Source organism: Cherax quadricarinatus, chromosome 17 (assembly GCF_038502225.1).
Source record: "Cherax quadricarinatus isolate ZL_2023a chromosome 17, ASM3850222v1, whole genome shotgun sequence".
In the NCBI taxonomy this organism is placed as follows: Eukaryota; Metazoa; Arthropoda; class Malacostraca; order Decapoda; family Parastacidae; genus Cherax; species Cherax quadricarinatus.
This window is the reverse complement of record NC_091308.1, coordinates 4928319-4952068: the sequence shown is the minus strand read 5'-3', so window position 1 is coordinate 4952068 and position 23750 is coordinate 4928319. Positions and strand designations below refer to the sequence as shown.

At 40.5% G+C, this 23750-nt stretch overlaps 1 protein-coding gene across 5 annotated transcripts in view; it reads left to right on the top strand.

The window, feature by feature from the left end:
- Window positions 1-145: 145 nt before the first annotated feature.
- The window catches only part of LOC128686255 (protein white), a 50149-nt gene continuing 26544 nt past the window's right edge, over window positions 146-23750 (top strand). For 2 of the 5 annotated variants that reach the window (XM_070085753.1, XM_070085749.1), the window contains exons 1-9: window positions 146-304; window positions 749-1067; window positions 8438-8588; window positions 13999-14115; window positions 15187-15308; window positions 18735-18806; window positions 19537-19635; window positions 20102-20248; window positions 20566-20657. In XM_070085753.1, the coding sequence (XP_069941854.1) occupies window positions 1029-1067; window positions 8438-8588; window positions 13999-14115; window positions 15187-15308; window positions 18735-18806; window positions 19537-19635; window positions 20102-20248; window positions 20566-20657 (839 nt within the window). In that variant the 5' untranslated portion in view covers window positions 146-304; window positions 749-1028. Of the gene's footprint in view, window positions 305-662; window positions 1068-8437; window positions 8589-13998; window positions 14116-15186; window positions 15309-18734; window positions 18807-19536; window positions 19636-20101; window positions 20249-20565; window positions 20658-23750 lie in introns of all 5 variants that reach the window. The other 3 variants (XM_070085752.1, XM_070085750.1, XM_070085751.1) reach the window with 3 other exon arrangements.

The following is a 23750-nucleotide window of genomic DNA, read 5'->3' as shown; positions in this document are numbered from 1 at the left end:
GATCACCTTGATGAACTTAAACTTTCAGTCATATAAAAAACAACCTTGAGGTCATATCTTAAGAATTACGAAAAAGTGGTCTCTCAACGAAAAAAAAAAATTGTTTTTGTAAGAGGGAAAAAATGGGTGTGTGGCACTATCTGGGTCTGTAGCAGCTGTTCCCAGGTATCACAGCGCAGCAGCACACATACTTTGGCCAGTGAGCTGCACACACACACACACACACACACACGCGCGAGTGAAGTGCACGCGAGTTCACACAGACACGGGAGGGCACATACATACTGGAACTGTTCGGATATCGGTGAGTGAAAAGACACGTTTGCTGAAAGAGCTTTCATTGGAACAACGTTTCGAACTGATGAGATCTTTATCAAATCATGCAGATACTAATTGCATGCATACATATACTAGTATTATTATTATTATAATCAAAAAGAAGCGCAAAGCCACAAGGGCTATACAGCGCTGCACATGTACTAGTAAGAGAGTAATTATACGTGCGATTTGTATTCGCTGTATTACTTACCGTGAATACAGATACAACGTTTCGAGCCTAACATATTGAAACGTTGTCTCAAAAGCACTTTATGCAAACGTGTCTTTTTTTCACTATTCTCGTAATAATTCAGTTGGATCCAGCACTACCCTAATTCTCCTAGGATAATCACTCGCCCAATTAGAAATTCAGACTACTTTTTATTTTTTTTATAGTTTAATCTCAGTTTTTTAACAACTCTGTATACAGAATACTATAAACAAGAATTGCCTACCGAGGACCGTAATTCACTGAATGAAAAACCTGATGTCATAGTGACTGGACCACAGAAAGAATTTGTCTTCCCGTTGGTGCAGTAGAGTGCCGGGAGAAGCATGAAGACGTCTGTAGCCTCTGCATCGTAACAACCACCATCATCACTATCATCATCCTCAACACCACTACCACGACACGACCATAATCCCACACAAGTGGCTATGTTCAGTTATACCAGCACAACGACCTAGAAGTGACAGAATAGTGAGGAAACATGTCGGGTGTCTACGACAATCTTGGATTCCAGAGGGAGGTGAGTTTCTTAACACTAAGCGACACGACAATACAGTAGTTCCTATATTTGGTTACTCATATTTCCTGCACCTTGTAGTATTCCTTTACATAACAATATCCCAACTTATCCTGTATGAAAAATAATTAGAGAATAAATCTGTGGTTCATCTCGAAGTTAAGTTTGATGACAGAAGTCCAATGGATATTCTGATTACAGTGCATTCCCCCTGTTAAACTTCATACATTGATGGCTTCCTCTATCATCCCTCCGACCAATTTAAAAAATTCATAGCTTTATTAAGCATCTCTTACTCATTCTAGGAATATGGAGGGAAAAAAATGATGAGCTAATAATTATTTCCTCAATGGCTAAATTACATAAAAATTATGAACGTATACATTTGTCTTAACATATTTTATTAAAATTCTGCATGAAAGACTCAACCACAAACGTTATGGAGAATCATGACTTGCTCAATCCGATCAAATATTGATGGCGGCCGAGAGCATGTTTGTCAAGCCTACTAAACCGCCACGGAGAAAGATTGGAAGAGATGGAATATAAACAAAATGGACATGTAGTCTACACAAACTTTGTGATGGATTTCACCATCTAGTGGTAACATGAAACGAAATTCATAAGTATAAGGGGAAAAGGCGGATAATGGATATTCATTTTTTTTCTGACGAATTAAATACAAAAGGCATAATTAAACAAGGCAAAATCTGACATTTGCAAAGAGAAGCTGCGGCAGGTGACAAACCCGGACTGCGCTATTCTGAGAATACTTCCCCTCACTCCTTCAGTTACTGCCTTGCTACATTGCACAGCTCCTGATGATGCACTGAGAAGTGTGAAAGTACTTGAGGTAAAGATTTCCACCCCCATCCCCCGTGGCTTGTCTTGCATAGTTAAGATCGCCTGTCTGAGATTGTTTGCATATATATTTATATATATATATATATATATTTATATATATATATATATATATATATATATATATATATATATATATATATATATATATATATATATATATATAAGCAGTACAATCGCCAATAGGCGATCTTAATGCAGAACAAGCTACATGGGAATGGAAAATGTTCTCTCTGAGGCAAGGCAGAAGCATGAAGCGTCGGGCTGTGTCACCGAGGAGTGTAAGGGTCGTCCACTACTCAAGCTTCACTCGTTTCCTCACTCTCCCTTACTGGGGGGGAGGGAAGCAATGAACCTCAGAAGTTTATAGAAAGCTAGTTACAGAATAATAATGAATAGCGGTAGTCAACACGATACCGCATATAATTGACGTCAATCTAGTGCCGTATAGAATTATTTTACCTAAGCAGTTCGTTATCCACACACTCAAGCTTTATTTAACCTTACATTATTATACAAATCAGACGTGTTAGTTGTCGCCCTATACTGCCATACGTCAGAGATCGTCCAAGAAAGTGCTAGCAGAGAAGATAATCTATAAAGATCCCTACTTATTTACCTACTCACATCTCCCATCATACTGCAATGACTCATAACACTAGGACCTCAGAGGCGATAAGTCACTCTGCCTGACTTCCTTAGGTTATCCTAAGAAACTTGCATATATGTTACTACGAATGTTATCCTAGGAAATTCACATTGAAGATACTATGTATATATGTTGCAGTCACATATACTTGTGTAACCGTATTCATATGCAGGGTCTACATAGACTTACTACTAGTAGCTACCTATTACAGAACACCGTCGAAAAGGTATCCTATAATTATCTCCGAGTAAGAAGATAATTATAGCTCTCTGGCTGTAAGCCAGATTTGAGGTGCTTTGATGTTCTTCCCTCAAAAAACAAAGGGTTCTTTTGAGCATCTCCCCCACATCCTTTATAAAGCAACAGTGAGAAGTTCTGCTCATGGTACAGTCATCACTCTTCCAAAACAATGTAATTATCTTTTCTTGTCCTTCTCTTGGTACCTTATGTAAGTGATGCAATCATGTCACCCAGCGCCAGCGATATCATTGTCTTATCGCGATATGGGCGTGCAAGCCACAGGTATTACCACACTATCTATATATGTATATGTCGTGCCGAATATGTAAAACTGGTCAATTAGCAAGAACTCATTTAAAATTAAGTCCTTTTTAAAATTTTCTCTTATACGTTTAAAAATATATTTTTTTTCATTAATGTTAATGTAAAAATTTATAATTTTGCACCAAAAGAATCTTAGAAAACTTACCTAACCTTATTATAACAAGAATAATTTATTTTAGCCTAACCCAATTAAATATATTTTAGATTTGTTTACAATAATTTAATACTAAACAAATACAGTGAAATATATTTTTTTTCGTTAGGTTCAGAATGATTTTGACGAAATTATTGCATACACAAATTTTCGCTTGTCCTATATGGCAAGATGAGCGTTGCTATTTAAGCCAAGATCGCAAGTTCTGCCTATTCGGCACGACATATATATATAGATATATATATATATATATATATATATATATATATATATATATATATATATAGATTGGATACACAGTTTACCTCACGTCTGCAACGTAAATTGTTTATATCGTATTAAATCCTTAAAAAAAAAAAAAAAAAAAAAACCCTGCCTCGGTTGTGTGTCCACTGGTACATTGCTGTTGGCTTTTCTGTGTATACCAATATTCACAGTGATGTAAGCAATCCAAATATGGAAAATTCTATATTTACTATTGTACACACAAACACACAGGTCAGGCAGAGATTTACAATTTCAACCATTAATATTCTTACATTTGTCAACTATCAGAAATGAAAGGAGGTACAGAGAAAGTTTAAAGAACCAAAGGAAAAAATCGAAGGATCAGAGGAGGGAGGCTGAAAATAAGGTTCAAAGGTGAAGAGGGAGGCTGAAAGGTGAAGGGAAGGTTTAAAGGAGGTGGAGAGGTTCAAAAGAACAGGGTAGCTTTAAAAAAACAAAGGAGAGATTAAAAGGGAAAAGATTGAAGTGTTTAAAAATTCAAGGGGAGGTTTGATTTAGTAAGGTAAGGTTCAGTAAAACAGGGGAGGTTCAACAGAACAGGGGAGGTTCAGTAGAACAGGTGAGGTTCAACAGAACAGGTGAGGTTCAACAGAACAGGTGAGGTTCAGTAGAACAGGTGAGGTTCAGTAGAACAGGTGAGGTTCAGTAGAACAGGTGAGGTTCAGTAGAACAGGTGAGGTTCAGTAGAACAGGGGAGGTTCAGTAAAACGGGAGGTTCAATAAAACAGGGAGGTTCAATAAAACAGGGAGGTTCAATAAAACAGGGAGGTTCAATAAAACAGGAGAGGTTCACATAGAGAATTTTAAATAAGAAGGGGATGTAGAGCAGGCTCAAAGAAGGAAGGAGGTTTAAAGGAAAAGACGGGGGGGGGGGGTTAAGTGGTTCAAAAATACAAATAAAAGTGCTATAAAATAAGAAGTTAACAGAAGCAGCTCTGATAAAACACGGGAAAGTCAAAGAGCAACAGATGTTTAAAGAGGAGGTTCAAATAGGGGAGGTTTAAAGTAGCAGACAAGGTTCGAAGAAGCAAAGGAAGTTTAAAGGAGCAGAGGAGGTTTACAGTAGCAAGTAGGTTCAAAAAATCAAGAGGAGTTTCAAAGACGCAGGCCATGACTGTGTTGGTCACAACACTGTGTTGGTCACAACACTGTGTTGGTCACAACACTGTGTTGGCCACAACACTGTGTTGGCCACAACACTGTGTTGGCCATAACAGTGTTGGTCACAACACTTTGTTGGTCAAAGTATAAATTACCCACTTTGTTGTGAAGGTCCACGAGGCCGTGAATCCCCCTAAGTTTTCTTCACTAACAACCTTATCTGACATTCTTATACACATGTCCATGATATATTTCTAAAAAAAAAAAAAATCTCTATATCTGTCTTATCGTAATGTGACGATTGTTTTCTATTTAATATTATGAAAGTTAATTTATTTTTATTCTGAATCAAAAAAGGAAACAGACACATGTTTCCTGATTAGATGGTTATTAGGATGAATTTGGACTCTATAGATGCATTTTGCTTCGAAGAAATTGTGAAAAATTTAAATTTGAGTTCCAGGCTATAATTTATAAATGCTTCATTTAATCGGAGCCAAAATTCCTTAAAAAAATCTGTTACAAGCTTTGGATTGTTACTGTTCTGTTTTGGGACTAAACAGAAAAAATTTTTATTTCTGCCCTTAACTGTCCTGGTTTTTAACTTAAAGGAAGTCAAATTTAAATTGTATAAGACCTTTTTTTCGAGAGGTTTTATTCCAGAGTCGATTCATATGGAATTGAAAAGAAAAACGCCGCTGACTGGCGAAACAGCTTCCAATAAAGACAGTAAATATATACATTTCTTGTAATGTTACGTATACTCAGGTATACAATGTTCTTTTCTTCCTCTAAGGTTTTAGTTTATATCTTTAAAACGTGTTATCTAATCAATTACAAATTTTAAACGCTGTTGAACTTAACTATGGGAAGATTCACCGAACTTTTAGCACGTGCAGTTTAGCTAGTCAGTTGCACTCGAACCATTCACAATTCTGGTTTCCGCGCAACAACTTGATAAAGCCTCTTCTGACCGGCTTTAAACCCTCAACACTGGTTTATCCTTCTCAAATAGGTTGAAATTATTATTGGATCATACAGTTTTTAAATATTGCAGCAATATTTTTAGCACCGACAGGGTAACATTTTTAAGTGGCTGCCCGATTTTTCCTTTAATTTTTCTTCCAGTAACGTTTTGTTTTTATTTCCCTCATAACATGAGAAGGTTTCATTCGATCGGCTTCAAACTTTCAATGGTGGTGTATGGTAACTAGCACAAGATTCTTGGAACAACTGGTATGGGCAGGTGACCCGTGTCCAAAGCTGTAGAATTAATTCCTAGCTCACTGGAATTACTCTGACATCCAAAACTCTCTCTGCTGCTTGGTTCCAAACATTCAAAAAAAAATTCTCCTAATTCGGCAATGGCGGAGAGTGAAATTTAGATATACATTTGGACAACTGATAATTTTGTTTAAAAGCGTGAAATTTTTATTCACTTTTGATAAAGTCAAATATATTTGCATCAGTCTTTTCTGAATGGCTTCAGTATTCAGTGTCTGATGCATCCTACTAACAGGATACTTCCCAACAATTTGAGTTTGTGTGTGGGTAAATTTGTCAACTTACTAAGTTTGTTTATAAATTTGAAATTGTTGGAATCCTTGCAGTAGCTGGAGATTGAAAATAAATAAATAAATAAATATAAATATAAATATATATATATATATATATATATATATATATATATATATATATATATATATATATATATATTTCCTGCCGAATAGGTAAAACTTGTGAGTTTGGCTTAAATGGCAACACTGTTCTTGCCGAATAAGGCAAGGGAAAATTTGTGTATGCAATAATTTCGCAAAAATCATTCTGAAACTAACGAAAAAAAATATATGTGTGTGTTTAAAAAACACCAGTCATTGGATTCATAGAAATTACTGGAGAATGCCTTTTCTGATAAGCTTCAAAATTTCTGTGTTCATGGGCTTCATGACAATAAAGTTTAGCTTTCGCTTTGAGATCTGCAAATTTTAAATTGCCACTTATCACATAAATTGACTTTCATGTGATAACTAGAGAATGCCTCCTCTGCTCAGCTTCAAATACTTAAATGCTGGTGTATCTTAATTATTATTATAATCAAAAAGAAGCGCTAAGCCACAAGGGCTATACAGCAGGTGTATCTTAATTAGAAGAGAATTTGCAGTTAATTTTCGCTGTGGATGAGCCAATTTTTCAAATTCATTGAAACAAGTATATCACATTGTACTGTTAAAAAAAATTGCATGTTATTTAATGTAAATAATTTTAAATATAAATGCAAAAATAAAACATGTATCGAAAATTCGTTTTCATAGCGTTTTCAGTTTTCATGAGTTGCTAGTTTAGATAAAAGTGTTGATAAAGTGTGTTAATAGTGTTGCAAGTATTGAGAGGAGTGTTTCCAGTGTTAGAGTTGATAACAGTTATACCAGTGTGTATAGGAGTGTCGCCAGTGATGTCATGAATATTGCCAGTGTCAATAGGTATATTGCCAATGTTGATATGGTTGTTGCCAGTGTTGGTAGGACGACTGCCAGTTCTGTCTGAGGTGTTCGAAAGTGTGAGAAAACTGACATGATACTTAGACTACTTTTTTGGAGAGAAAATGAGAAAAAACACAGCATGATGTTAAGAGAAGTTTGAAAGTTGATGTGCTGCTCTCTGATAAATAGAGGAGTAAGTCAGCGTGACAGGGCAGACCTTGATTATGATACTTCGGTCTGGTGGCGCCCCAGCATAGTTGCGAGATAACATTATCCCGAAATAGATAGCTAAGAGTCAAGGGAATCCAGAATCACAAATATAGCATGGAAGAAAATAACTTACAACCTTACATTGTAGACCATCAAGACTGCCTAGGACGCCCACAAGTGACGGAATAAATGTTGTAAATAGTAACAAGAAAAAATTAGTAGAGGAATATTGTAGGGTCTTAACGCGCATGCAGTTAGTTCACATCATCTTGCATCACAGGACAACATAGGGAAGGCAGATAACAGAAGATCTTAAGATGTATGTCAAGATTTTCTGCTGAAGAGCAAGTACAATTATACACCTTATAATTTTCCCTCTGAGAAAGCTTTGCTTCTCAGGATATTCTGTAAGTCATCGAAGGCAGCTGTTCGAATACAAAACAGTTCAGCCTAGACCACACAATACCTGCTGGAAATGTGTCAACCAGACCCATTACATATTAATGCTCTTTCTTTTAGTGTGTCTTCTCCAGAGTATCAGTCCACTATTTTTTTTTATATATACCATCTGTGTTGCCATCATATACTAGTTAACAAGAATCACACAACGAAGACTTAATGTCTGATAATGAAAGATAATAGAGTATAGTTGCGTGTCCTACGCAAGGAACCATGTGCATGAACCATGTGCATGAACCATGTGCATGAACCATGTGCATGAACCATGCGCATGAACCGCCAATTCGGATTTTCTTTTGGAAGGTTTAAGGTGATCTGCTCTAGATTTATGTGAATATCTTAATTTAGATAAATAATTTACCCTTATAAATGTTATGTTTAATGCAAAACGTAACTAAATGAAATATTCTATATGTTTTTATTTTCCTGCTGTTAAAGTAAAAAAAAAACTGACATTATTCAATAAGTGAAGAAAGTAGAGAAGGAGAGCGATACACAATTCAGATCTAGACACAAAATTTATATAAAATAAAACAAAGCTACTAACAAACTTTACAACCGCTTCAAAATTTAATTCTTTCCTTTATTACTCTGTACTTTATCATAGCAGAATGGGGAAGTGTCAATACAAGTAGAGAAGAAGTTGTCTGGCGGGGAGCAACTGACCTATTCGTGGGAGAAGGTGAACGTCTTCGCTGTCACTGCTACAGGATGTGGCAAGAAGAAGAAGACCCAAGAGACGCACATTCTGAAGGATGGTGAGGATATGTGGAGTGTGTCTACTCTCCAACCTGTGATTGCCTCCCCCGACGCTTTCTAACTAGTTACTGAGTGACTGATAGTGTTTCCTTGTTTCGCCCTGGTTAGCAATAAAGTAATAACTGAATAAAGGGTTCAGTAGGAAATCACAATGTTTCCTGGTTTTTATTAAATTTCTTAATAAACCATAGAAGGGGTCTATATTTATTCTTTAAAATGGTGTCACCGTAATAAGTACTTTTAAGTAATTTACACTGAGTTCACTTAATAAGGTAGTGTACAATACACAATATTCTGTCTTAATTGTAATACTGGATGGCTCAAGTATAACACGACATTCAATTCATTCGTACGCCGTAGCGTAACTAGGACGTAGAATATTAATTACTTTCCCACAATTAGTAACAATTTTCGTAACACATTAAGTGGGAATAGGAATCTTCTACACTTAAAGGAGTTTTCAGACGAGTGATTCCCCACGACTTTCTCGCCGTCCTGTTTAAGCAAATGCCGCTTAAACTCGCTCCTGACAGAACTAGAGACAAACACCAGTATCTCTAATACATTATTATTATTATAATCAAGGGGGAAGGGCTAAACCCGGAGGATTATACAGCGCCTTGGGGGGGGGGGATGTGGAAGGCATTCAGGCTTAATTCGGGGAACTGGAGCACAGATCCAATTCCCTAAATCAAGAGCCCCTCACCAACATCAAGGAACCTTCCTTGAGGGGATCTCTAATACAGCAACACACACTAGTCCGAGAGGTTTCTGCCTGATACTGTTCAAGGTGCTGGAGGGTCCCTAGGGAACCTCATGAGGCCATAAGACTAAATCCAGGAATAGAGGTGCTCTTACGAAAGGTGAGGGTGGACTGTGTCATCTATGAGAGAACAGCTGATGACTGCTGGAGGTCAAGCCGGTAGCCACAACATTGGGTATAATGACGTGGCTTCACCGTGGTAAAGCAGGAATACCTGAAGGGTTAATGAGCTGATGGCTAGTTAGCTAACTTGAACCGTGAGCAATACAACATGTAAAGTAAGATATTTTCGGTTTAGCTATTTCTGAAAACATCTCCAATATGAAGATATATGGCAATAGACATACACGGAACATAGAATTTTTCAATATAACTTGCGTACAATTCAGGGTACGCAATATTCCTCTTTTTCGGGTCACGCTACCTCGGAAGGAGATGACTGGTGTTAAAACAAATTCTCTCTCGCCACCTTTTTAATTCCTCTGAGTATTTTGTAACATCAATGGCATATAATACCGACAAATTGAAGAATTAGACACGTGCTAAAATTGGGTATTTTTATTATGTAGACATGTCCTCAGCCAGTATTTTATATGTTGATATCATATCTCACATGAATTTTCTGTCTAACGTCATCAGATTCGGTTCTTTTAGCCTTTCCACGTAGCTCATTCTCCTTTGTTCTGGAACTAATTTAGTTGCATACTATTGTGTGTGTACTCACCTAACTGTACTCACCTAATTGTGGTTACAGGAGTCGAGCCATAGCTGTGTGTGTGTGTACTCACCTATTTGTACTCACCTATTTGTGGTTGCAGGGGTCGAGTCTTAGCTCCTGGCCCCGCCTCTTCACCGGTTGCTACTGGGCCCTCTCTCTCCCCGCTCCATGAGCTTTATCAAACCTTGTCTTAAAACTGTGTATGGTTCCTGCCTCCACTACGTCATTTTCTAGGCTATTCCACTGCCTTACAACTCTATGACTGAAGAAATACTTCCTAATATCTCTCTGACTCATTTGTGTCTTCAACTTCCAATTGTGGCCTCTTGTTTCTGTGTCCCCTCCCTGGAACATCCTGTCTTTGTCCACCTTGTCTATTCCACGCAGTATTTTATATGTCGTTATCATGTCTCCCCTGACCCTCCTGTCCTCCAGTGTCGTCAGGCCGATTTCCCTTAATCTTTCTTCATAGGACATTCCCCTTAGCTCTGGAACTAACCTTGTCACAAACCTTTGTACTTTCTCTAGTTTCTTGACGTGCTTTATCAAGTGCGGGTTCCAAACAGGTGCTGCATACTCCAGTATGGGCCTGACATACTCGGTGTACAGTGTCTTGAATGATTCCTTACTAAGGTATCGGAATGCTGTTCTCAGGTTTGCCAAGCGCCCATATGCTGCAGCAGTTATCTGATTGATGTGTGCTTCCGGAGACATGCTCGGTGTTATACTCACCCCAAGATCTTTCTCCTTGAGTGAGGTTTGCAGTCTTTGGCCACCTAGCCTATACTCTGTCTGTGGTCATCTGTGCCCTTCCCCTATCTTCATGACTTTGCATTTGGCAGGATTAAATTCGAGAAGCCATTTGCTGGACCAGGTGTCCAGTCTGTCCACGTCTCTTTGAAGTCCTGCCTGGTCCTCATCAGATTTAATTCTCCTCATTAACTTCACATCATCTGCAAACAGGGACACTTCTGAGTCTAACCCTTCCATCATGTCGTTCACATATACCAAAAATAGCACTGGTCCTAGGACCGACCCCTGTGGGCCCCCGCTCGTCACAGGTGCCCACTGTGATACATCATTACGTACCATGACTCGTTGTTGCCTCCCTGTCAGGTATTCTCTGATCCATTGCAGTGCCCTTCCTGTTATATGCGCCTGATGCTCTAGCTTCTGCACTAATCTCTTGTGAGGAACTGTGTCAAAGGCCTTCTTGCAGTCCAAGAAGATGCAATCAACCCACCCCTCTCTCTCGTGTCTTACTTCTGTTATTTTATCATAAAACTCCAGAAGGTTTGTGACACAGGATTTGCCTTCCATGAATCCGTGCTGGTTGGCATTTATACTCTTGTTCCGTTCCAGGTGCTCCACCACTCTCCTCCTGATAATCTTCTCCATAATTTTGCATACTATACACGTCAATGACACAGGTCTATAGTTTAGTGCCTCTTTTCTGTCTCCTTTTTTAAAAATGGGAACTATATTTGCCGTCTTCCATACCTCAGGTAGTTGCCCAGTTTCCAGGGACGTGTTGAAGATTGTGGTAAGTGGCACGCACAACATATCTGCTCCCTCTCTAAGGACCCACGGGGAGATGTCCGGTCCCATTGCCTTTGAGGTATCGATGTCCCTTAGCAGTTTCTTCACCTCCTCCTCATCTGTACGTATGTCGTCCAACACTTGTTGGTGTATTCCTTGCTGGTGTCCCCATCTGGTCTGTCCCCCCAGAGTCCTTCCTGTCTCTACTGTAAATACTTCCTTAAATCTCGTGTTGAGCTCCTCACATACCTCTTGATCGTTTCTTGTGAGTTCTCCACCTTCTTTCCTCAGCCTTATCACCTGGTCCTTGACTGTTGTCTTCCTCCTAATGTGGCTATACAGCAGTTTCGGGTCAGATTTGACTTTCGATGCTATGTCGTTTTCAAACTGTCGCTGGGCCTCCCTCCTTATCTGTGCATACTCCTTTCTGGCTCTTCTACTAGTCTCCTTGTTTTCCTGGGTCCTATGCCTCCTGTACCTTTTCCATTCTCTGTTGCACTTAGTTTTTGCCTCTCTACACCTCCTTGCACTTTGTTGCCACATATTCCATCATCTCGTTTACTGATTTTCCTACCATTTCTCTGTCCCACTGAACCTCCTGCAGGAAGTTTCTCATACCTGTGTAGTCCCCCCTTTTATAGTTTGGCCTGTCCCCTTCAGTTCCTGTTACCTTCTCCACTTGTAACTCTACTATATAATCAAAACTCAGAACCACGTGATCGCTAGCTCCAAGGGGCCTCTCGTAAGTGATGTCCTCAATGTCTGAACTGCTCAGGGTGAACACAAGATCCAGTCTTGCTGGCTCATCCTCCCCTCTCTCTCTGGTTGTGTCCCTGACATGTTGATGCATGAGGTTTTCAAGTACCACATCCATCATCTTGGCTCTCCATGTTTCGGGACCCCCATGTGGCTCCAGGTTTTCCCAGTCGATCTCCCTGTGGTTGAATTCGCCCATTACCAGTAACTTTGCTCTGCTCGAGTGAGCTGTTCTTGCCACCTCAGCCAGTGTGTCCACCATCACCCTGTTGTTTTCTTCGTACTCCTCTCTTGGCCTCCTGCAGTTCTGTGGTGGGTTATACCTTACTCCAATGACTACTTTATGTTCTCCGGACTGAATTGTACCTACAATGTAGTCTCTTTCTCCAATCATGTCCATGCCTTCCATTTCCTCAAATCCCCATCGGTGTTTTATGAGCAGTGCAACCCCTCCTCCCCCTCTACTCCTTCTATCTTTCCTCAGGATCTGATATCCTGTTGGGAAGATTGTGTCTGTTATTGTCTCAGCGAGTTTTGTTTCTGTGACTGCTATGATGTCTGGGGATTTTTCACTGATTCTTTCGTTCCACTCCTCATGTTTATTCGTTATTCCATCCGCGTTTGTGTACCAAACCTTCAGTTTCTTTTCTATCATTGTGGTCATGCAAGAATATTGGGGTTGGGGGAGCGAGAGCCTTGGTGGGGGCCTATATGGGGCTGTGGTGTAGGTGGGGTTTGTGTTGATGGGGGTGGGGTCAGAATGCCCATAAGGGACAGCTGTTGGGGTGAGGTTTGTGATATGGGGGTTGGTGGCAGAGGGAACAGTGAGTGGGTTGTAGTATAGGTTGCTCAGTTGCGTTGGGAATGTCGCGGTGTGTGTGTGTGTGTGTGTGTGTATGTGTGTGTGTGTACTCACCTAATTGTACTCACCTAATTGTGGTTGCAGGGGTCGAGACTCAGCTCCTGGCCCCGCCTCTTCACTGATCGCTACTGGATCCTCTCTCTCTCTGCTTCCTGAGCTTTGTCATACCTCTTCTTAAAACTATGTATGGTTCCTGCCTCCACTACTTCACTTGCTAGGCTATTCCACTTGCTGTGTGTGTGTGTGTGTGTGTGTGTGTGTGTGTGTGTGTGTGTGTGTGTGTGTGTGTGTGTGTGTGTGTGTGTGTGTGTGTGTGTGTGTGTGTGTGTGTGTGTGTGTGTGTGTGTGTGTGTGTGTGTGTGTGTGTGTGTGTGTGTGTGTGTGTGTGTATGTATGTAGAACACACTGCGATTGGTAGAGATTTGAACCCGAGTCGTCTAGGCAGCCTCCTGGGACGCTAGCTGAACTCTCGACGCCCTAGAGCACTGCCCCACCATGGCACAAGACGTTAGGTCTCAGGATTTATTTCATTCTCCTCCCGTTTGTAAAACAGTCTGACGACCAGTACATAAATCAGTGCATCTAAGGCATAGTGGTGTAGTGGTATAGAGTTTAGCTAGCTTCCCAGGAGGCTGCCTAGACGACTCAGGTTCAACTCCCGGCCAGTCGCAGTGTGGTCTTTGCTTTAAAAACCACTTGTTTCCTCTGATGCATTGATGTGAATATATGTGTGCGTGAAGTGAAGTGTAACACTGTATGTCTCTCTCATAGTGGCCGGGATCTGCAGACCAGGCGAGCTGCTAGCTATCATGGGTGCATCAGGAGCGGGCAAGACCACACTCCTTAACGTCCTCACTTTCAGGAGCGATGACGCCCTCAGAATAACAGGTGAGTACACACTCCTACAAGATAACAGGTGAGTACACACTCCCTCAAGATAACAGATGAGTACACACTCAAAAGTTCACAGGTGAGTACACACTCGCTCAGGTTAACAGGTGAATACACACTCCCTCAACCTAACAGGTGAGTACACCCTCCCTCAAGATAACAGGTGAGTACACACTCCCTCAAGATCACCGGTGAGTACACACTTCCTCAGGATAACTGGTGAGTACACACTCTAGTTAACGTGTTCATGTTTACTGCTAGTGTAAGTGTGTATTGCTCATGTACGTTTCAGCTGCTAGTCTACGTGTGAGCTGCTAGTGTACATGTGTGTGCTGCTAGTTTACATGTGTGCCGGTGTACGTGGGGAAACGTATATATGTGAGCTGCTAGTGCTCATGTGAGACAGTGTAGGTGTGAGTAGAGTCGGACTAAAAATTTGTAGGCCCCTGGGTTACAGGTACCGTGGGGCCCCTGGGCTACAGGTACCGTGGGGCCCCTGGGTTGCAGGTACCATGGGGCCCCTGGGTTACAGGTACCTTGGGGCCCCTGGTTAGAGGTACCTTGGGGACCCTGGGCTACAGGTACCGTGGGGCTCCTGGGCTGCAGGTACCGTGGGGCTCCTGGGCTGCAGGTACCGCGGGGCTCCTGGGCTGCAGGTACCGTGGGGCCTCCAGTGATATTTTTAAAAAGAAGAGAGTAAAAGAAATATTAAATGTATTTTTACAAGACTAATCAGATTTAAAATTCAAAGATTAGCTTGGCGTAATTTTGTGAAAATAAATTCCTCTAAAACATCAGTAAACTGTAAGATTTTGAGAACATTTTTAGAGGCCCTCCAGCTGGCGGAGGCCCTGGGCTGCAGCCCCTAAAGCCCATGCCTTAATCCGGCCGTGGACCGTGTTAGTATATGTACTTGTGATCCAATGTGCGCGTGATAGTGTGCGAGTCTGTGTTCATGTGGATCCGTGAGTGTATGTTTAAGTGTGAGCTAGTGTGCATGTGTGAGCGTGTGAGCTGGTGTACGTATAAATCCGTATAGGTGTGAGCTAATGTAGGTGTCCTTGGCAGGATCGCTGTACGTGAACGGACAGCGAGTGACACCGGACCTGCTGACCAGTAGGTCAGCGTACGTTCAGCAGGAAGATCTTTTTATTGGCACCTTCACTGTGAGGGAACAACTGCTCTTCCAGGTCAGTTTTGTCCCTCACCTTAACTTCCTCCATTACCTTAGCTCCCCATCATCCTAGTTACAGCCCCTCCCTTAGCTCCCTACCTCACCCTAGTTTCTTCCCTAATCGTAGCTCTCAACCTCATACTAGCTCCCTCCCTCATCCTAGCTTCTCCCTCATTACCTAGCTTCCTCCTTCACCCTCCCCTCATTATGATCGGGCAACTCTTCCAGGTCACCACCAGGATCGAACCTCACAATGTGACTCAAGAAACGAACCATCAGTCAATTGGTGTTAAAGACCCCGAATCTCGACTGTCACTTTGCCCGGAATTCATTTATTTATTTATTTATTTAATAATTTGAACATACATACAGAGGTACAAAAAAAATACAGGTAAGACTTTCTTTTGTGCCTACGTTTGTACTAGTTCATGTACAGTAAATTCTACTGCATTTTTTTTGTATGGCTCAGAGAGATAAAATATTATTATTATTATTATTATTATTATTATTATTATTATTATTATTATTATTATTATTATTATTATTATTATTATTATTATTATTATTATGGAAGGTGACATGTACACACAATTAAACAGACTGAAAGGTTTTTACTACAAGAATGCATTGTGAATATTAGAAAAAAATTCAGATGCCTGGTTTCATAGTTGAACGAAAATCAGAATATGCAAATAGATTAAAGTTCCTCTATAGAAAAGCGAAGTGTTTATCTAGCGAGGGTCTCAGGACCCTATGTCTAGCTATTATACAGTATCATGTGGATTATTCTTGTTCTTCGTTGTACTCAGCTCTAACAAAGAAAACTGAAAAACAAAAAATCTCAAAATTGAATCTCACGATCCAAAAATGTATTGTGAGATTCATCCTGCTGAATGTTGAAGATAAAGAGTTCGGCAGATGTAACTAAATCATGTTTTTAAAATTGTTCACAATCGTTATCTTACTGAAGATTTTGTCAATATTAGGAACCAAAACCAGTATGGTACCAAGGGTAGTGAGCATAACTTTGTAGTACCTACAGTAGGTGGTCAAGCTAGAAACATTTCAGTGGATCGACACCATGCCTAACCCTTCTAGGGTAGGGTAGGTGCCTGAGCCCGAGCCTTTAGCTCACAAGACTGTCATTCCCATTTACCCCCTTGGGGCGGGGATGGCAGACCAGAGAGGCCTAGCTTGTGGCTAGGCCTGGGGACAGTTGGTCCCAAAGATGAGGAGGTACTTGTGCCTCCTCCCATGTGAGACTTAGGTCTCAGACACTCCCTAAAGAGGGAGCCAAGGCCGGGCCACCACTTGGAAAAGGCCCGGGCCGGATAATACCGGCGAATCTTTAATAATAATAATAATACATTTCAGTATACAGCAGTAAAGGAGTGGAACGGATTTCCTGAATATGTCAAGGTCAGTTTTAGCATAACCCAGTTGAGGAGAGCTAAAACGTTCCTAACGAATGAAGCTTCAGAAAGGAGGAAAGAGATTTTTTTTAGTGTTAACAATCGTGTATATATTATAATATGCTGATTTTCTCTAATGTTCCTATTGATTCCTATTCCTATTGATTATATGTACTTTATTTAGTATATTTTGTATGTATGGTTATAATCACGATTGATTTCTACTGTGTCTGACAACTAGGCTGCTTCATAGTAATACATTAAAAAGACCCCAAAGGAAATGAGCAACTTATATTTTTTTTTTTTGGGGGGGGGGGGAAGGAGGGTTTTCCTATTTTTAGGGTTATCCTGTTAGACAGTTGCAAGGCCCAAAACGTGTTTAATTGAACTTGTGTAATTGTAGGTAAATAAACTTACTGTACTTATTAAGTCTTAACTTTGCCCGAAATGCTCTACATATTAAGGGCTCTTGGCATGCTCACCAAATTGTTACACTCCTTTGTACAAACATGCATCATGCTAAAATAAAATTATTATTTTTATTATTATTATTATTATTGTTGAAGACAGAGTAAAACAACTGAAGCTAAATCATGTTTATAAAATTGCTCACAAACAATGTCCAGAATATCTTGCTGTCAATTTTGTCAAGGTTGGGAACCAAAGCAATCATAGTACTAGGGGGAGAGAGCACAACTTTGTAGTACCCACAGTCAGTGGCCAGGCTTCAAACACCTTTTATTGTACAGCAATAAAGGAATGGAACAGACTGCCTGCACATGTCAAAGCCAGTCATAGCATGAACCAGTTCAAGAAGAGTGCCAAAAGGTGTCTGATGAATGTAGCCACAGAAAGGGAGGGGAATGATTTTCTATTTTTTAGCTAACACACGTGTAATTTTACCTTATTCCTAGTAATGAACCTCGTATTGTAGATAGTCTTAATGACCCTCGTGTAGTAGTCTTTAGTATGATAATAAGATGTTATCTTCATTATAGAATAATAAGATTTTTTTTTTATGTCGGCCATCTCCCACCGAGGCAGGGTGACCCAAAAAGAAAATACTTTCATCATCATTCAACACTTTCACCTCACTCACACATAATCACTGTTTTTGCAGAGGTGCCCAGAAACACAACAGCTTAGAAGCATGTACATATAAAGATAACAAGAAAATATTACCTTTGTATTATAATAATAAGATAAAAGGACCCCAATGGAAATAAGTCACTCTGTCTGACTTTTTTGGGTTATCCCAGGTTCTCTACACATATGCTGCTATGTACGATAATCTATGTAACTGTATTTGTGTATACCTGAATAAACTTACTTACTTACTTACGGCGAAATTGAAGCTTATGCAACATATCAGAGAAAATGGAGATTCGAACTATGTTCAAAGAAAACTACTGTTATAAAGGTAAACTACCAATGACAGCTCTAACAGGATGTCCGTATGCTCTAATTTATCCTCTGTGCAACGCACAGTTCCCACAACGGGGAACTGGCATCTGCTGCATCTAGTACAGTCAGGAGTATTTGTCTTAAGGTTATGACCAATTGCGTCTAATAAATATGAATCAAGCTTATATGAGTCTTGACTATATCAGCCTTGGTTATCATTCTTTATAATCACGGATTCGAGGATGTTCCTTACCAATAGGAACTCTAATGTGATTAAATATAGCTTTTGACTCTTGTGCTGTCTGAATTAAGAACTGGTGTTGTGCTAACAGTCAACAGAATACTAATCAAGAACTCACCTGCAAACACAGTGGGAGGAGTATATAAGATTTCTTGTAGTGATTGTAATATGCTTTATTTTGGAAGAACAGGAAAAGATACCTAGGGTAGCACAACAACAGTACTCGATTCTGTCAGCACAAGAGTCAAACACAGCATTAAATCATATTAGGGTGTGCAACAATACTGCAAGATGGTCTGAAACTCAAATTACATTCCTTTAAGAATGACCAGTCTGTAAATATTCGACCCAATATTCCAGCTGACACTGTTGCTTTCCTTGCCAGGCTCATCTCAGGATGGACCGGCATTTATCCCACGAGATGAGAGTCAAACGTGTGGAGGAGGTCATGCAAGAGGTGAGTCATAGTCATGACAGGTGTCGCAGGTGTTTTAGGGTTCTTGATGATAAAGTTGCAATTAACACGCTTTACTGCTCTGCCACGGGCTGTGTTGAGAGACGATGGTAGGAGCGTGAGCCTAGCACATCTCAACTGTCCTGCCGCTCCAACCTGCGCTGAGGTTATAAGTTGTGGCGTCTAATAGTTCCAGTATGACCACGTGATCTTTACGCGGGTACCTAAAGTTGCTGACCTGATAAACTTTGTTACATCTAACTCGGCCCAGGTTGGCTCAACTTTTTTTTTTTATGTATAAGAATTTAAATAATAAGTTGTTCAGAAAATTTAGAGGTCGTCTGAATGTAATCTTGTATTTCCCAATTGATCATCACTTTACTTGATGCTATGTTTAATAAGACTCCTTATTTACCTGGAGTATACCTGGAGGATGTTTTGGGGGTCAATGCCCCCGCGGCCCTGTCCATGACCAGGCTAATTTAAGGGTATACAGATTTTTTTTTTTGATCATGGGGATGCGCTAAATCCACTGGGCTGGTAGAGCATCTGGGCTGTGAGAGTAATTAGGTTTGACCCAAAGAGGAGGGCATATAGCTCCAAGTTCTCCAATCATCACCTTTGAAGGCTGTCTTGTAATTTATTTGTTTACTGGGAGAGATACGACGTTATAAGTGTATGATGATTTAGCATTTACAGTGCAGATAAGCTTGACATGGTGTTTATATTGCAGCTGAGTTTGACGAAGTGCGCCAAGACGTTGATCGGGGTGCCGGGCCGTCTGAAGGGCATCTCTGGCGGAGAAACCAAGAGACTCGCTTTCGCCTGTGAGGTAAAATATACTTATTGACGTCTAACTGGAAACACTTAACTGCCTCCACACCTGTTGCTACCCTCCCTCCACACGTGTTGTTACCCTTCCCTCCACACCTGTTGCTACCTTACCTCCACACCTGCTGTTATCCTTCCTCCACACCTGTTGCTACCCTTCCTCCACACCTGTTGCTACCCCTCCCTCCACACCTGTTGTTATCCTTCCTCCACACCTGTTGCTGCCCTCCCTCTACATCTGTTGTTACCCTCCCTATACATCTGTTGCTGCCCTCCCTCTACATCTGTTGCTTCCCTCTACTTTTGCTTCCCTTCACCATTGCTTTCTTCCACTCTTATTGCTATAAAATAATCCAGCAGTTATGTTCCTTATTGTGTTGCAGGTGTTGGCTAACCCAGCACTTCTGTTCCTTACTGTGTTGCAGGTGTTGACTAAACCAACACTCATGCGCCTTACTGTGTTGCAGGTGTTGACTAATCCAGCACTCATGTTCCTTGATGAACCAACCTCTGGCCTGGACTCCTTCATGGCTCAGAATATCGTGCAGGCGATGAGGAACCTGGCCAGCAAGAATAAGACTGTCATCTCCACCATACATCAACCCAGCTCTGAGGTCAGTGTGTGTACTCATCTATATGTGGTTACGAGGGTCGATTCACGGCTGTCTGTACTCACCTAATTGTGGTTGCAAGGGTCGATACTCAGACTCTGTATGAGTGTTTGCGTGTGTATGTATGAGTTTGTGTGTGTGTGTGTGTGTTTCAAACAATGCCACTGCAACTAGTAAAGAATAATCTAAATTAGAATTCACTTCCATCGCGATTATAATGCTCTTCTGAAATCACTGGACCAAAGAATACTCGCCACAAACCTAAATCAAATGAAAAATCGTAAAAGAGAATTGTCCATGTTTCTAATTATTTTTGCCAGGTGTTCGCGTTGTTCGACCGTGTGTTGCTGATGGGCGAGGGACGCGTCGCCTTCCTTGGCTCCACCTCAGATGCTTTACAATTCTTCTCTGGGTAAGTTTGGTTAGGTAGCAAGTTTGTCTCGTTATTAGCAGATGGAGAATCGAACCTCCATCTCTCACCCCGGTTGACTGACCCACATGCGCTTAGCCTTTCTCAATAGTAATAATAATAATAATAATCGTGTAACTTTCATGGCCAGGGTCTCTTTCAAAATTTAATAACTTAGTCTACAAGTACAACGTCACTTACATTCATCAGGTAAGCACAATAGGCTGAAGAAATTAATATTTACCAGATTGTAAAACTGAGGGAGCAACTCGGGCACTACCACCATCCTCGTGTCTTTTTTGTAATTTTTACCAATTCTTGTGCCCATCGAGTTTCCGCTTTGAAGTTGGCAAGACGTTACTTTTTTCCCGATGAAAATATAATAGTAATATTGTACTTCATCCAATGAATTTTCTAAAAAAAAAAAAAAAATAAGGTGCAAATGAGTAAGTCAGTGGTCGGTGGTCAGTGGTCAGTCGTCACATGAGGTCACAGGCCCTGAGCTGCTTTGGGGATTAGTGTGGATGGTTACAAAGCCATGGCTTGCTTTTGCAGTGTTCTAAAAATTGAGGTTGAAGAGTTGAAGGAGGAAGTCTTGCTTCTCCAAGAGGAAATTAGGAGGCTGAAGGTTCACCTCAATGGGGTTGGGAGCGAGTGTGAGGTGGCTGATATGGTGGAGGGGAATGAGGCTACCAGCAGCGAGGTGCAGTCTGTCTCTCGCTGCGAGGAAGCTGTAGGTGGGGAGGTAGCAACGGCTACCAGCAGTGAGGTACAGTCCAGCACCTACTACAAGTGACAAGTGGTTCCCAGTAATGGGAAAAGCATCAAGATAAGGAAAGTTAAGAGAAAAGATTTGAAGGTAGGAAATCGCTTCTCTGTTCTTCAAGATGAGTGTACTTCAGTGGCCAGTGAAGGTAAAGGTACTACTTCCCCTGCAAATGGAGGTAAGCGCATACTTGTGGTTGGTGACTCACAGTTAAGATATATGGACCGTGCCTTCTGTAATAGGAATAAGAAGGTAAGAGATAGAGTGTGCTTCCCAGGAGCTGGTGTTAGTGACATAGTCGACAGGTTGGATAATATCATGTCAGGTAATAGGAACAAGCCTATTATCTGTCTCAGTGCTGGTGGAAATGATATTGGGAAGGGTAGGAGAGAAGAGCTGCTAGATAAGTGCAGGTCAACTATAGATTTAATTAGGTCTAAGGGAGGGGTCCCAATTATATGTAGCATCTTGCTTAGAAGGGGAGTGGGCAATGAATGGTTGTCTAGGGCAATTGGTGTAAATTGCTGGCTAGACAGATACGGCAAGGAACTTGCAATCCCATTCATTGACAACTGGGGACAACTTTTATGGCAAACATGATATGTATGCAAGGGATGGTGTACATCTTTCTGGGGTAGGGGTGGTAGCTCTTGCAAACTCAATCGAGAGGGCCATTGCTGAAATGCCTAGGATTTTAAACTGATAGAAGATAGAGGTATGGGTGTGTGTGGGAAATAGTCAGGAAACATAGATATCATTGCTATAACAGAGACCTGGCTCAATCTGAAAGATAGAGAGATGCCTTCTGAATGTCACATACAAGGCTATAAATTATTCCACACTGACATGGTCAACAGGAAGGATGGTGGAGTAGCGATGTACGTCAGAGACAATTTAAATTGTTGTGTTAGACAAGATATAAAATTAGAAGCGTCAGCCACTGAATGTGTTTGGTTACAGCTTCTCGAGGGCCGTGAAAAACTAATTTTGGGTGTGATTTACAGGGCCCCAAATCTTGATAGGGAGTGCGGTAAACTTCTGTGGGATGAAATTCGTAAGGCCTCTACATACGAAAATGTTGTGATAATGGGAGATTTCAACTATAGACAGATTGACTGGAGCAATTTGACAGGAAATTTAGAATCAAGTGACTTTCTTGATACGATTCAGGATTGTTTTTTAAAGCAGTTTATGACAGAGCCAACTAGAGGAAATAACCTGCTTGACTTGGTTCTTGCCAGCAGGGAAACACTAATTAATAATCTTGAGGTTAATGATGAGCTCGGGGAAAGTGATCACAAATCACTCAGTTTTAATATGTCATGGAATTCCCTTAATAATTCAAATTCAAATTCAAAGTTTATTCTCTATAAGGATTACAATGCTGAGTTTACTGAATTTGGTTATTGTGTGGTTTACATGTAGTAAAATAATAATTACAGAGTGTACCACTAGAACACCTAGCATGGCTAGGCATTTCGGGCAGACTTAAATTAAATCTTAAGTTTAAAATATTACAAAATTATGAGGTAAGTTGGTATTATGGCTGACTAAATACTAGTTTGTGAGTTTAGCAATGTGAATGCTTTTGTTTTGGCACTATACATAGTTTCAGTATTGGAGTATCACAGGCCAACTTATGACTAGTTAAGATTCATTATTTTGAGATTGAGATTGATATTTCTGTTTATGGTCAAACGGGTGAGTGAGTGTAAGTGTTAACCACCAGGTGGTATTCGTGTAATTAGTTGACAGGGTGTATCAGGGAGATAAGATGTTTTCTGATGGTAGTTTTGAAGGTGATGAATGTGTCTGCAGTTTTAGAATTTTCAGGTAGGGTGTTCAAGATTTTAGGGCCTTTGACATATATTGAATTTTTGTAAAGGTTTAGTCGGACACGGGGAATGTCATAGAGATGTTTGTGTCTGGTGTTGTGCTCTGTCCCTGACTTCCGCTTGACTGATTTCATAGGACTGAAAAATTATTTCGGTGGGCTGAACTGGAATGACCTGACTATGGGTCAGGTAGGTGGTGATGGTTGCCGATATGACGTTTTCCAGAGCATAATTCTAGCTGCTCAGACAACTTACGTTCCAAATAAGGAAATCAGATCAAGCAAAAATGATCCTAAATGGATGAACAATAGATTAAAACATCTCATTGGTCAAAAGAGAGGCATATACAGGCAAATCAAAAGAGGAGAGGGGCAATTAAGAAATCAATATATTCAGTTAAAGAGAGAAATAAAAAAGGGAATTAGAAAAGCAAAAAGACATTATGAGGTTAAAGTTGCAAGAGAATCGAAGACTAACCCAAAAGGATTCTTTCAG